We start from the raw sequence: 13,876 nt of genomic DNA on the forward strand, positions 1-13,876 counted from the left end.
TTTAAACTCCCCAGCGACTAACAGGTGTTTTCTAGGGAGTTTAGGAGACTCCTCTAAACTCCCCCACGACTAACGGGGATTTGGAGAGACTCCCTCAAACTCCCTCAGGACTAACAGGAGAAAACCCAAATACATTAAAATCTCTCGAACTCTCCCACGACTAACCCTTGGTAGGGACTTCCAGTGAATTTCCACGAGTAGTTGAGAAAACTAGAAAGCGAACGTTACAACTGAGACTGTCCCGTGAAGTGGATTGGAAATTTGGTATGCTTTTCAGGACAGGTAGGAATAGAGAGAGAAAATAGTGTGTGTGAGTGAGGGGAGTGAGAGCGAGAGGAGAACAACATCACTTCCAAGGCAAGCAAAGAAAATAGAAGTAAGAAAGTAGAAACCCTAGCAAAGTACACACTATTTCTGAACTCGAAGATGATCTTCTTCTTCTTCTTTTACCTCTCCCTTTTATAAAATTAAAAAATAAAATCCGATCGATTTTTCTTCTTCTTCTGTCTCTATAAAATCTTCTTGTCTTTTATCAACTCCGGATAAAACCTGTCCCTAGATTTAGTGGACTAGATTCGGTGTTTTAATGGCGTTTCTCTGAAACTTGTTTGATCATTATGTCTAATTAGTAAGAGACAAATTTTGTTGAATTTAATGGCGTCAAGACAACAACCTCATAAGTCGAGGAAATCTACTTCTAATTTACCTAAATCTGTAAATTCAACATCTTCATCAACAACTTCCTCGAAACATCTTGCTGAGACTGCATCAATTGAATGTCAAAGCTCACCTGCTTCTTCATCAGCTAGAAGTAAACCTATTCAGTATTACTCTTCTGAAGCTGCTACTCTTGATTCTGAGAGATCCAAAGAAAATGTTACTGTTACTGTTCGATTTCGACCCCTTAGGTTTGTGCATTTTTATTTATTTTTTAGTTCATTCCCTTCATTTTGCTTTCTCAACTTAGTTTATTATCTTGTTTATTGTGTCAAATTCATTTCTAATTTGTTTGTGTTGATATTGTTTTGGTGACAAGTCCAAAGGAAATTCGTCAAGGGGAGGACGTCGCCTGGTACGCAGATGGAGAAACGATTGTGAGAAACGAATATAATCCTTCGATAGCTTATGCTTATGGTATGTTATGCCCTTCTTTTTCATTCAATTTTAGGTTTACTTCTTTTCTTTTGTGGGCGACAATGGACACATTTTCAACGAGAAGAGGTTGAAGAACTATCTTTGTGTTGGTGGTGCTATGATTGAGTTAAATGGATTGAACGCGTGATATGTTCCATATGAAAAGGGTTTATGTAATTTACCAGGTTTAGCTTACACTCTAAATGTCGTACAACTAGAGACATGCTTTGATGAACTTACGTCGCGCAATTACATTTTCTGTCTGATTTTGGTTAAAGAAAATTCTGAGCAAATATGTGAGTTTATCAAGGAAATAATACGAGATTTGAGCCAGTCTGTCGGATGGCGCCATTATATTTTCTTCATAAAGAAACAAGGAGAAGCAAACTTTCGGCTCCTGAAAACATTGTTTTGGATTGTGGAGGAAAAGAAAGTCAATTTGTTGGATGAATCGATTCTTTGTCTTTGCGTTACTGGATGATCTGGCTACTAGTCAATTGGATATTTATGTCAGGGCTGGTATTTCACTTCTTCTTCTTTTGAATAAAAGGTGTACTAGAGATTGTAGAACAACCTCATGCGGGATGAATACCGCCCGAAGGGTTTTTAAGGTGCACTTGAGTCTTCCGCTTGCACTCCGCTGCGTCTTCACATACCGTTGTATGTTAGGTTCTTCAAATAAAATTCTGCTTGATGATAGCATCCAGAGGGTTGTCGAACTTGAATTGTCTCTCAATGGATAAATATGAGCTTGGTGCAAGGATAAGAGTCTTTCTGGATGATCAAAGTTGTCTTCCAGAACTATCCACTGTAGGTTAGTGCAATGGTTTTACCATGGGCTTTTTCTGAAGTTGGTGGCAGCAAACTGCCAATGTTTGCTAGGTCTGTACGATTGGATGTGGTGAGGGCTGACGACGTGGCTGTATTATACGCCTTCATGAAACTTCTGAGAGATAACTTGATCTTATGATTATTTGGTAAAAATGTCGGAATTGTATAGCTAGTTTTACGAAGACATGCCAATTTTTGGGAAAATGTATTTTGTGTTGGTGAATAAAGCTCCTAAATATGTACGTGAGATAAATTCCCAAGTATGTAGCTGAAGAAAACACCTTTAGGATAACGATCAGTATCTGGATATTTGTAAAACCTAGGCTCTCTGTGTGTATCTTATAATTTAAGCATGGAATTGTCTGGATTCATGTAATTGATCAGCCTACCATTTATTTTAATGTTCACTATTCTGACACAGTCTCATGAAATTAGTCCACCCATGGCAAAGCTTTGTGTTTACTTTTTTAGTGAATCTGGGAGTTGTCGTTTTTTTCCTGAAATTCTTATGTTGCTTACTTGAGCTTTCTCTGATTGTAGATCGAGTTTTTGGCCCCACGACAACAACACGCCATGTTTATGACGTGGCTGCACAACATGTCATTGCTGGTGCGATGGACGGGGTCAATGGTAAGTACTTACTGATTATGAACTTCCCTTCCATTTTCTAATTTCTGCTGGCACAAGCTGAATTCTCGCGAAGTATTCTCGACATTCATGGTCTGGCTTACCATTATTAAACTTGTTGTGTATCCTGTCAAAAGGTCATTAGTAAATAAATGTGAAGTGATTGTGTCTCTTGAGGCTACTTATCGATACTAATAATGAGATATATACTAAACATACTTTGTATGTGCCAGAGACGGACATCTAGGTCAACCTGTAGGGCTATCTGATTTTTCAATACTGCTTAGCCTGCCGTTTATTTTGTTCTTCAATTTCTTTAGCTGCATGTCCAATTTTAGAAGTCGAACATATAGGATTATTTTGCTGTGAAAGATAATAGTCTTTCCATCTTTGTAATCTGTGTTTTTCCCCCCTTTTTTTCTATCAGGTACTATTTTTGCTTATGGTGTGACAAGCAGTGGGAAGACTCATACAATGCATGTAAGAGCTGTCTCTCTCATACACGCGCATCATCATGTCATCGAAAAAGTCCCTAATTTATTAGGTTAGAAATCTCAATATCCCGAATAGTTAATTCCCATAGTAAAGTGATCATCCTCAGGAAAACCATACCAGAACTTCCTCATGTGAGCCTAAATGTCATTATAATGAAGTAAATGAACCTAAATATATAAGCATCTCGGTGATTGGTAAGCAATTGAGTAATTTTTTCAACCTTTTTTAATATGGATAGACAATCGAGTAGTCTAATTCCTAATTATGTGAAAGGATTCTCTCTTGTCCTTTTTTATCTTAGTACTAACCAACATTATCATTTTCCATCGTATGTAACATGCTAACCTTTGGGACACTAAACGACAGGGTGATCAAAGGTCTCCTGGCATTATACCGCTGGCGGTGAAGGATGCATTTAGTATAATCCAAGAGGTATAGGGTACTTTATTCTTATTAGAACATTAGTAATGTTAATGGGTTAAACTAACTCTCTTATGCCCTAGACTCCAACACGAGAATTTCTCCTGCGTGTGTCGTATTTGGAAATCTACAATGAGGTAAGCTTCTTCCAGTTTACTCAAAATCTTTCACGATCTAATGATTTCCTTGAAGTTGATGTGCTTTATAATATATATGTTAAGAGATTTATATGTCAATGTGCTGTTTTTATCTAATGATTGGCAACCTTCTATCTGCTTTCAGGTTGTTAATGACTTGTTAAATCCAGCAGGACAGAACCTGAGAGTTAGGGAGGATAGTCAGGTATCTGTCTGTCACATTTCAGTACTTGTAAATCATCTGTGTTCTTAGCAAGATACTCATTGTATTCCTACTTTGCGTACACATAATCACACTACTTTCTTTAATTACATTGTATTGTTGGTTGTAGGGAACATTTGTTGAAGGTATTAAGGAAGAAGTTATATTGTCCCCTGCTCATGCCTTGTCATTAATAGCAGCAGGAGAGGGTAAAATCTTTGTCCTCTTTGTTTTCTTATGTTTTGCTTTATATACTCTCTCTCTCTCTCTCTCTCTCTCTCTCTCTCTCTCCTCTCTCCTCTCTCTCTCTTCTCTTATATTCGCTACTTAGCTGATATAGAACTGAATATTCAATTTATTTGTACACTTCCTGACATGTGAGTTGTGTCAGCAAAAACATTTTCTCGCTGAAATAGCATTACTCGCTGAAAAACTATGATATTTTTCTGTTAAATATCATGCTTCTCGACCTGTAGAGACAGTTTTTTTTTTTGGAGTTTTAAAATGTGTGCTATAGCGGTTCTTACTTATATGTTCTTTTATCTTGTTTTTTCTTTATCCTTTTTTTTTGTTTCTTACTTATCCATGTTTGAAGCTGCTTGGTCGTGAAGATTTTATCAGGCTTATTGAGACATATTCATTTTGAACAACAGCACACAGGCATGTGGGGTCAACGAATTTTAATTTGCTCAGCAGCAGAAGCCATACAATATTTACTCTGGTATCTTACTTGCACATTGTTTGACATTTAATAATTCACCTCAACAGAAGCATCTTGATTTTGTTTTACTCGTGTTATCTCTGTGTTATATGTGAGTTACTTAATGCCAATTTCTAGATGTTGGGCATATGACCCAAGACATGTTGGTGACATCTAGTTTAAGATGGTTGAACATATATAGAATTTGAGGTTGTGGATGTGTTAAAACTTGATTTGTCTGAATGACCTCCTTGCCTGTTGACTCACTGTGTGATCAGATTGTGTGTAAGAGCAGCATTCCGTCATTGACATAAAAGTAGCAGCAAATGGAGCAGTTTGTGATGAAAAATATTGCTCTATGCTTATTTGTCTCCAAGTTGGAATTTCAGACTTATACTAACGAGCTTAGAAACCCAAATCAAGTTCATCATCTTCCATACTTCGGTTTCGAACCGTAGTTGCATGAGAATGATAATTAGACATTACAGACTGCTCTTTTTGGTTAGCTTTTGCATATGAATTTGAACTGCTAGATACATCTCAGGATGTATTTTACTCAGTTGTGGAATGCCAAGCTGTTAGCCTATTTGTTTGCAAATGATAATTTGGAATTGATTAAACATATTGGCCTAGTTGAATCCTAAATCGAACCCGCCATATCTTATATAGTGACATGTTCATTTATTTGTAGAAATCTCATAATCTCTTTCCAACCTAAGTATGAAACATTTTCTAGAATGGGATTAATTTATTTCATTTGCATTACACTTACGTTTCCATCACTTCTTTTTGTTGATATGTTTTGTGTGATTTTGATCTGCAGACTGTAGAAAGTAGCGCATGTGGTGAGAACAGCGAAGGTGAAGCAGTTAATTTATCACAACTGGTAAGTCTCGTAGGATTTTTATTACAAACCTTCTTTGCTTCCTTTCTGTAGACTTCCCTGAACTGCTTTTGCTTCATAATTCACAGTTTTGTGACAGTAATTTAATTATGTTATCGGTATCATGCTGTTGAACTGATGTACTATGCAGTTTATACACAGTCAAGTTCTTATATTCTTCTCTGCATCTTACTTGTACTTGCAGAACCTCATTGATCTGGCAGGTTCTGAGAGCTCTAAAGCAGAAACCACTGGTGTACGAAGAAAAGAAGGATCTTACATTAATAAAAGCCTACTAACTCTTGGAACTGTAAGGATTGAATGATCAGCACTTATTATTTTTGACATGATGAAGCTTTCTCACATGCAAAGATAGTAAGTCTCAAATGTAAATAATTGTGTCTGATTGTAATAAACCTGACACATCCATCCGATCCAGTTCAAAAAAAGTAAAAAATAAAATACATGCTTAAAAGATTAAGGTGTCACAGTAACTTCATGTTTTTGATGGTGACTTTCTAGAGGAAGTCTTGCAGATTAAAGAATCCAGCAATCTGCTAATTTGTTACTTGTAGAATTTCAGGTAATATCGAAATTAACAGATGCACGAGCGACACATATACCATACAGAGATTCTAAACTCACCAGGCTTCTTCAATCTTCTCTAAGTGGTCATGGGCGTGTGTCTGTAAGCTTTTGAATAATTTCTGATTTCTTCTATCATTTTACATAACTTGGTTAATTCAAATGAGGCTGACCTGATAGTACCACACCTTTGTCCTTGCAACCACTAATCATGAGATAGAGTAACTTAATTTATGTCTTTATGTACTAATTTATTTTGAAACTACAGCTCATATGTACTGTAACTCCTTCTTCGAGCAATTCAGAAGAGACACATAATACATTGAAGTTTGCCCATCGTGCCAAACACATTGAAATTCAAGCATCACAAAACAAGGTATACCATCTACTTACCTCATAATATGCAGTTACGAGCTACACTAGATTAAAATAAAAACTCAATTTTTTGCAGATAATTGATGAGAAATCCCTCATTAAGAAGTACCAGAGCGAGATTTTCAGCTTAAAGGAAGAGTTGGAACAATTGAAACGGGGTATCATCTCTGTTCCTGTGAAAGATGGAGATGATAATATTGTTCTTCTGAAACAGAAGGTACCCTTGTCTTCTTGTTCTTTTTATTTACCAAGCAAGCATGAGTTAGGTAAAATTTAACATCTGATGTAGAATACAAGTCTTCGAGAACTGTTGTGATATTATGAATCCCTGACTCACATATAAATATTTTCATTTCCTGTTTCTTTTCGTTGGAGCTGTTGGTATAAATTTCCCTTCACGTGCATCAAGCTTTGGAATTACTTGTATTTGTCTTGATAAGTAGATGGAAATGTGTCAAAACTACCATTTTCTTAATGCTTGAGAGATGTCTTCATGCTGTCCAGGGTCATAAACAATGAAACTTTGCTAATTTATGCCCACTGAGGCCGGTTCTTCAGAGCTCATGATGAATGATACTGTTCCTATTGCTCGGATAGCTTTCTATAGGTTGTCTCCCAGTTCAGTTATTTGGAATCATCCCTCATTATACGTTGTCTTGTATTAATGTTAGGATGCATATCCTTGCATAATAATATGTTTTTGACTTGTTGAAACTTCTTTGATATTATGATTTGAAAAGCTAGAAGATGGTCAGTTCAGGCTGCAGTCGAGGCTGGAAGAAGAAGAAGAAGCTAAAGCTGCTTTACTGGGAAGGATACAGCGGTTGACAAAACTAATTTTGGTTTCTACAAATGTTACACAGTCACCAAGGTTTCCTCAGCGGCCAGGCCCAAGAAGAAGACATTCTTTTGGAGAAGAAGAGGTTTTGTGCCCGACACTACCAAATTCACTTTCCATTGGAAGTTTCGAGTCTATTATTATTACTGCTTCTTCCAACTATGCTCTGCCGTCCTGTCGTATTTTTTGTTCTTGATTATATCACTTTATTTGTTCTAGTTGAGAAAGCCTAAAGATCAAGAAATTTGTTTATTTCCCTTCAGTTTCACTGGTCTAAATGTAGTTTATAAATTTGCAGCTCGCCTACCTTCCATATAAGAGGAGGGACTTGATTCTGGATGAGGAAAACATTGACTTATATGTTTCTCAAGATGGAATCAGTGAACCTGCAGATGACCCTTTCAAGGAGGAAAAGAAGAGTAAGAAACATGGATTGCTAAATTGGTTTAAGCTAAAGGTACAAAACAATGATATTCATTTGAAAGCTTTTTGAAGACCGATAATCTTAATCATTAGTGACCAGACTAATTTGGCACAGCCTTTATCTGTCACTTGTACAAAGATGGTGTCTGTCACTTGTACAAAGATGGTGTGAATGACTTAGCTGGAAAAAAGTACAAAGATGGTGTTTACTATGTTTAGTATCTGAACCTGCTTTCTAACATAACATGGGCTATGTTTATTAAGAAACATGGATTGCTAAATTGGTTTAAGCTAAAGATATGAAGCAATGATATTCATTTGAAAGCTTTTTGAAGACCGATAATCTTAATTATTTATGACCAGACTAATTTGGCATAGCCTTTATCTGTCACTTGTACAAAGATGGTGTTTACCATGTTTAGTATCTGAACCTGCTTTCTAACATAACATGGGCCAACACTGTTTCTTGTTTCATATCACATTGTTAGATGTTGCCCGACTTTAAAGTGACTGACCAAAATGTTTTGCTCAGTTGGAGATGAATGCCTGACTGTTCACTTCCATGAGTTTTGTGTTATTTTTAAGCTTGAATAGTTCTGCACGTTACTTTTGTTTTTGAAGGTGTTGTATTTGATTCCTATCGTTAATTCAAGTTTATTTTGCCTTCAGAAGCGAGATAGTGCCTCAGCAACACCGACAAGTATCGACGAATCAAGTGGCACAAAATCAGTTACTGCACCTTCAACCCCTCAAGCGGAGAGCATCAATTTTCCCGTGGAATCAAGACTTTCCAATCCTTTGCACACTGAGACTACCCCTTCAGCAGACGTTCCATCTGAAGCTGGACAAGATGGAGATGTTCTCGATGAAACCCTTTCTGGGCAAGAAGCATTTGTGGTATGCTGTTCACATCTCATGACACTTTCTCCTCATTTTAACTTGCCTCCATGTCATGGTCACCCATATATCTTGCCATGTTTTCGCAGTTGTACCATATAAAACAAAAATTTGGTGGCATTATTTTACGTACGACACACATGTATTGGTACCTAGGACGATTTTTGTAGGGCTTAGCTACTCACCAGATTTTTTAGTTTCTTTGAGTTGGATATTGACTCACTTGACCGCCGCCTTCAAAACTTCTTGCTGTAACACTTTCTACCTAAAGCATGACTTCGTTATTTTTATTTTGGACTACGTATTAGATGCTAAAACTTACTGGTTAAAATTAGTTTTTAGTTTTTGTGTTAGACTATTAAACTTGCATTTTTTTTTATTTTTTTTTGTGATGCCAGTCTAGCATAAAGATTATAGACCAAATTGATCTTCTAAGGGAGCAACAAAAGATTCTGTGTGAAGAGGTGGCACTTCATTCAAGTGCTTTAAAGCGCCTGTCAGAGGAGGCTGCAAATGACCCTAGAAAAGAAAAGATTCAGGTAATTTTCTCTCAAGAAATCGCTTTTTCAGTCTTAAAGAAGCGAGAACCCTGATAGTTTGATAATGAAGGTTGAGATCAGGAAACGAAAAGATGAAATCGAGATGAAGAGCCAACAGATAGATTCTCTAGAAAAGCATATCGCTTCTGGTATCCTTGCATCTCACAGCACGATGGATACATCAGAGCTATCACAGGTATTGTGTAGTTTTTTTAAACCTTTACTGGCTAGTGAGAGACCCTCGGAATTAAAAGCTGAGAATCCACATACTGATCCCTTTATCAATTATGTTACAGTCTTTCGGTGAACTGGTGGGGCAACTGAATGAGAAGTCTTTTGAACTAGAGGTAATCCAATTAAAATTTGTTTGCTCCACTTGTTAATGGCCTTTATAGCTTGCTGGTTTTTGCGCATGGGTTCTTGATAATACATGCCCATCCTTGATTCCTCCTTAATTTGAATATAAAGTGGAAAAAATAAATTAAATGATTCTGGGCCTATTGCTAATGAATTGCAACAATGTGTCTTCCTTGCTATTCTGATAAGTTTGTAGTTAGATGAGATCTCTTTATACAATGTGTTTTCAGGTGAAAACAGCTGATAACAGAATAATTCAAGAGCAACTCAACCAAAAGGTACTATAGCCAGCAAGAGCAGTTTGCTGAAATATTTTTCTGATGGTGGTTATTCACTATTGTATATGGTGGTAACAGCATTTTCTATTTGTGCCAGATCTATGAATGTGAAGCATTGCAAGAAACAGTAACTTCCTTGAAACAGCATCTGTCTGATGCTCTGAAGGGGAACTCCAGTGAATTAAGAGGTCCTTCAAAGTGCGACATTGACGGAAAAAGTTCTGATGGGGAGCTTTGTATCAGCAAAGAAGAAACAATCTCCAGGGATGCTGACGTGCAATTGCTTCTACGAACACAGGTTAAGTAAATGGACCGTCTTGGTAACCATAATTTTCCTAGTTATTATAAGTTAAGAGGTATATTGCGGCACGACTTCTTTTTCGGGAAAATTCCACCGAATACTCCAAATGCAGGTTGTGTTCGAATCTGAATGCTTCATTGCGGTGTAGCTTTCCTTAGAATTGCCATGACAGACCAATAATCTCATTATTCTTTATCACGGCACCGGTGTTCAATGTGTTCGTATCTGGATGCTTCAAAAAAGTAATTGTTACAGATTTGTCATCACTAACCAGTAACATGGGAACTGCTTGATCCTTTATCCTGGAACCAGTATCGAGTCTGTTTTGCTTGCTTTTAGTGACTTTCAGATTTGTTAGGACTAGTTTTTTTATTGATTTATTCATTCTGAGACCTACCTTCTCTTTACCTTACCAGGCCACGGAGATAGAACAACTTAACCAGAAAGTGAATGAACTAACTAGATCAAAAGAACAATTAGAAGCACGAAACCAGAAACTTGCAGAAGAGAGTTCATATGCTAAAGGCTTAGCATCAGCTGCAGCAGTAGAACTGAAGGCATTATCAGAAGAAGTCTCAAAACTTATGAATCATAATGAGAAATTAAGTACAGAGTTGGCAGCATACAAGAACTCCCCAACTCAGCGTAGAAATAGTGGCGGAGGTGGTGCTGCAGGCAAGAATGGTAGAAGAGACGGCTATGGAAAAAGGAGCGATCAAGTAGGAAATTCTGCTGCAGAAGTTAGAAAAGAACTCGCGATTAGTCGAGAAAGAGAAATGTCTTACGAAGCAGCACTGGTTGAAAAGGAACAAAGAGAATCTGAGCTTCAAAAGAAAGTTGAGGAATCAAAACAGAGAGAAGCATATCTCGAAAACGAACTTGCAAATATGTGGGTACTGGTCGCTAAACTTAAAAAATCCAATGGCACCAATGAATTAGATGATTCTGAATTAAGAAGAGAAACTCAGAAACTGGACGGATTGAAGATTTGGGATGATGATTCAACATTGAGAAAAGGATTTCAATAAGATTGTTGGGAGGTTGATTACTTTGTTGTGTTTATATTAATTATGTGGATGTGAAGGATAAAAAGGAATCAAGAAACTAGGAAAGAAAAGAAATGTGAAGTTCAAGTTTGTTTGAGCAAAATTTAGGAATAGTTGTGAAGTCATTTCCTTTTTCTGTAGTCATTTTCTGAACAGTTTGTAAGTTGTGGTGAGTTGGGTCCATTTTCAATACGATTTCTTTTGTTTTTTCATCTTTGGCAAAGTGTATCTGGTCTTGAAAACTATACCCAGTATTCTTTGTAGAAAAATAAATACAGAATACACCAGTATCCACTTCAGCTGGCCCTCGATGTAATCAAGGCGAAGAATAGAAGTGCTCGTGGTGCTGGTGCAAGTAGCACTCAAATCTAGCTTGTACAGTGATATACGTAGTAAGCATTAACAATATTCCATCGGATGTAATGGAAAATGAAAAACTCGTCAACAGCTCTACCATTATATATGCATAAACATTGGTAATTAAACTGTGAATATTGCAATTGGTAAACAAATAGCACTTATAGATTTTTTTCCTGCTTACAAACTTCATCACTAGGCCCAATCATTCAACAGGAATCATAATCTCATTTGTACGGAACATAGGTAATGTCCATGGTGGATTATACCTGGCTAACAAGAACGGTTCCTCGTTTTCCCTAGTAATTATCTTACAGCCATCTCTCTCCAAGCTCTCCTTCAGCTTCTTCACCTTTTCTTCCACCAATTGATCCGTTGTTAATCCTGAGAACTTAACCACAGCGTACTTCCTCTCACCTTCCTCTCTTATCACAACCCTTTCATCCGTAGGCTTCGGCGCTTGCTCCACGCTCGTGTACTTGCTCGTCGGCAGTACAAACTGCATAACCATGGATGTTGCTGTTGTTTTTTCCTGATGCGTATCAACAGTTTCTGGTGTTCTCTGTGTAGTAATGACTGGAGCCGTCATCGCAATCTTTTCTGATGCTTTTTGAGTAGTAATGACTGGTGCCGTCATCGCTATCTTCTCGGGTTTAGTGTTCTGAGGATTTCCAACAGCGCCAATGTAATTTGCAAGAACCATGAATCCACCATCACGGTCTCCGCCAAATTTTGATGGATCGTAAGCCACTTCAGCTACCACACAAGGAGTGTACTTTCGGATTTCGTAATCTTCTGATGATTGAACAACTTCATGTTTTGCTGTCTCTACACTAATTTTCCCAAATACCATACCCATTTCTTGAATTTTCTTAGTTTACAATTTCGTACGATGCCCTAAATTTAAAGAAGAGCGATAAAAATCAGTAGCGAAACAAACATATGGGAAAGGGAGTGGAAGACTTGTGTGTATCATTAAATCGCCTGTGAATGAAATTAAATGTGCGGACCAGAATTTTCCTATGTCTTTTTCATTTTCACTCGACGTGGAACCGTAAGATACACTTCTTTCGGTCTAAATTAAGAACCATCAAAATGTTCACATAATTCTAAGGTTTAGTCCTATGATGTGCTAACCTAGCAGCTACTTTAACATTTCATATCAGCCTGAACAATCTCCTAAGTCCTTTGGTAGTGCTAATCTAGAATGCTAGTCGCTGAATAAAACAACGAAAAAACCTGACGTCGGATGGCACAATGCTTGACCAGTCCATTGGTTGACTGTGCTGAACCATTCAGCGCCACGGAGTTCTCCATATCTACTGCAACATCGACTTCTTATCCATTTCTTTCTAATTTCCTTCTCCACTACATGATTTCATCCCATACGATTATTTTCATGTTCGGTTCACTCCGTGGGTTTGTTCAGCAACAAATTTGTGATCATTTGAGGGTGGTTTGGTGCGATTCCGTCCACAAAATCAATTGGGGTAAGAAATTTAAGTTTTAGGTTTTAAGTTTTATGGTTTTGATTATCATGATATTTTGATGAAATTGATGATTGATATTAGTTATTTAGATAATTTAGATGATATGTGTTAGTCTTGTATGATTTTTATTTGATTATTTGTGATGAAAAAAAATGAAATTTTGATTAGTTGTGATGAAAATGAATGATAATTTGTATGATTAGTTTGTAGGTAAATTTGTATGATTTGTGATGAAAATTTGTATGAAATTTAGTGATTGATATTTTTTTCATGTTTGTTATTGATTGTAATATGAGTATGGATGAATTGCTAGATCGTTTGGATATAGTATCGTCAAATAATATTGATAAACATGTACGTCAAGATGTTATGAAAGATCCTCACAAAGTAAACTTTAGAAGTAGTTTGAAAGAGGTTGAAGTGTTTAATAAAATTGTAGTGCACGATAATCCGGCAGCACAACGATATTGTGAGAATTGTGGCTTTTCTTCTGTTTTTGAGTTTGATTTCGCCAATGGGGATAGAGGCTTAGTTGAAGCCATACCTAAGAGATGGTGGGAAAAAACGAAGAGCTTTCATTTTCAGGAGTTTGAAATTGGCCTCCTTCCTTTAGATTGGTACATGTTGTAATCAAGGTGTAACACAGTGAGATCCGAAGTGAGAAGATATGTTTCACACGTTAGACCCTACTTCCGAAACAGACCTACGAGATTGACAGTCAAAGATTATGTAAGTACCTGAAATTTTTTTGATGATTTTTTTCTTCCAATTTGGTCTCTTTCTTTCTTTCTCTAAATTTTTTCTTTCTTTCATTCTCTAATACATTTTTTTTTCTTTCTGTAGCACTATCATGGAAAAAAAATTATGAAGCAGAAGTTAAGAGACCTAGGAAACATGAATCGGTTTTCAAGCTCCTGAAGACCTATCAACCGGACTACAATTCAGAGGTGAATAATGATGA

General features: G+C 36.8%; 2 protein-coding genes across 2 annotated transcripts; one reads left to right on the top strand and one right to left on the bottom strand.

The window, feature by feature from the left end:
* Positions 1-262: 262 nt before the first annotated feature.
* LOC113322100 (kinesin-like protein KIN-7K, chloroplastic) lies at positions 263-11,280 on the top strand. The gene is made up of 23 exons (XM_026570120.1): positions 263-908; positions 1,037-1,134; positions 2,506-2,595; positions 3,020-3,072; positions 3,454-3,519; positions 3,591-3,644; positions 3,790-3,849; positions 3,977-4,055; positions 4,500-4,567; positions 5,370-5,432; positions 5,635-5,739; positions 6,013-6,117; positions 6,283-6,390; positions 6,466-6,606; positions 7,130-7,312; positions 7,526-7,684; positions 8,320-8,547; positions 8,946-9,086; positions 9,157-9,282; positions 9,383-9,433; positions 9,674-9,721; positions 9,819-10,019; positions 10,439-11,280. The coding sequence occupies exons 1-23, from the start codon at positions 655-657 to the stop codon at positions 11,048-11,050; spliced, it is 3,093 nt and encodes a 1,030-aa protein (XP_026425905.1). The 5' UTR covers positions 263-654; the 3' UTR covers positions 11,051-11,280.
* A 31-nt stretch (positions 11,281-11,311) lies between these two features.
* Positions 11,312-12,381, bottom strand: LOC113322101 (heme-binding-like protein At3g10130, chloroplastic). The gene has a single exon (XM_026570121.1). It carries the CDS (start codon positions 12,282-12,284, stop codon positions 11,631-11,633), a length of 654 nt encoding a protein of 217 aa, XP_026425906.1. The 5' UTR covers positions 12,285-12,381; the 3' UTR covers positions 11,312-11,630.
* Between the last annotated feature and the right edge of the window lie 1,495 nt (positions 12,382-13,876).

Source organism: Papaver somniferum, chromosome 11 (assembly GCF_003573695.1).
Source record: "Papaver somniferum cultivar HN1 chromosome 11, ASM357369v1, whole genome shotgun sequence".
NCBI lineage: Eukaryota > Viridiplantae > Streptophyta > Magnoliopsida > Ranunculales > Papaveraceae > Papaver > Papaver somniferum.

Excerpts from the sequence above, each read along its gene's own strand:
- LOC113322101 (XM_026570121.1), bottom strand. The coding sequence starts at position 12,284 with ATGGGTATGGTATTTGGGAAAATTAGTGTAGAGACAGCAAAACATGAA.
- LOC113322100 (XM_026570120.1), top strand. The coding sequence starts at position 655 with ATGGCGTCAAGACAACAACCTCATAAGTCGAGGAAATCTACTTCTAAT. Across the intron at positions 4,056-4,499 it reads ATTAATAGCAGCAGGAGAGG|CACACAGGCATGTGGGGTCA; the intron begins GTAAAATCTTTG and ends TTTGAACAACAG. Across the intron at positions 9,087-9,156 it reads CTAGAAAAGAAAAGATTCAG|GTTGAGATCAGGAAACGAAA; the intron begins GTAATTTTCTCT and ends TTGATAATGAAG.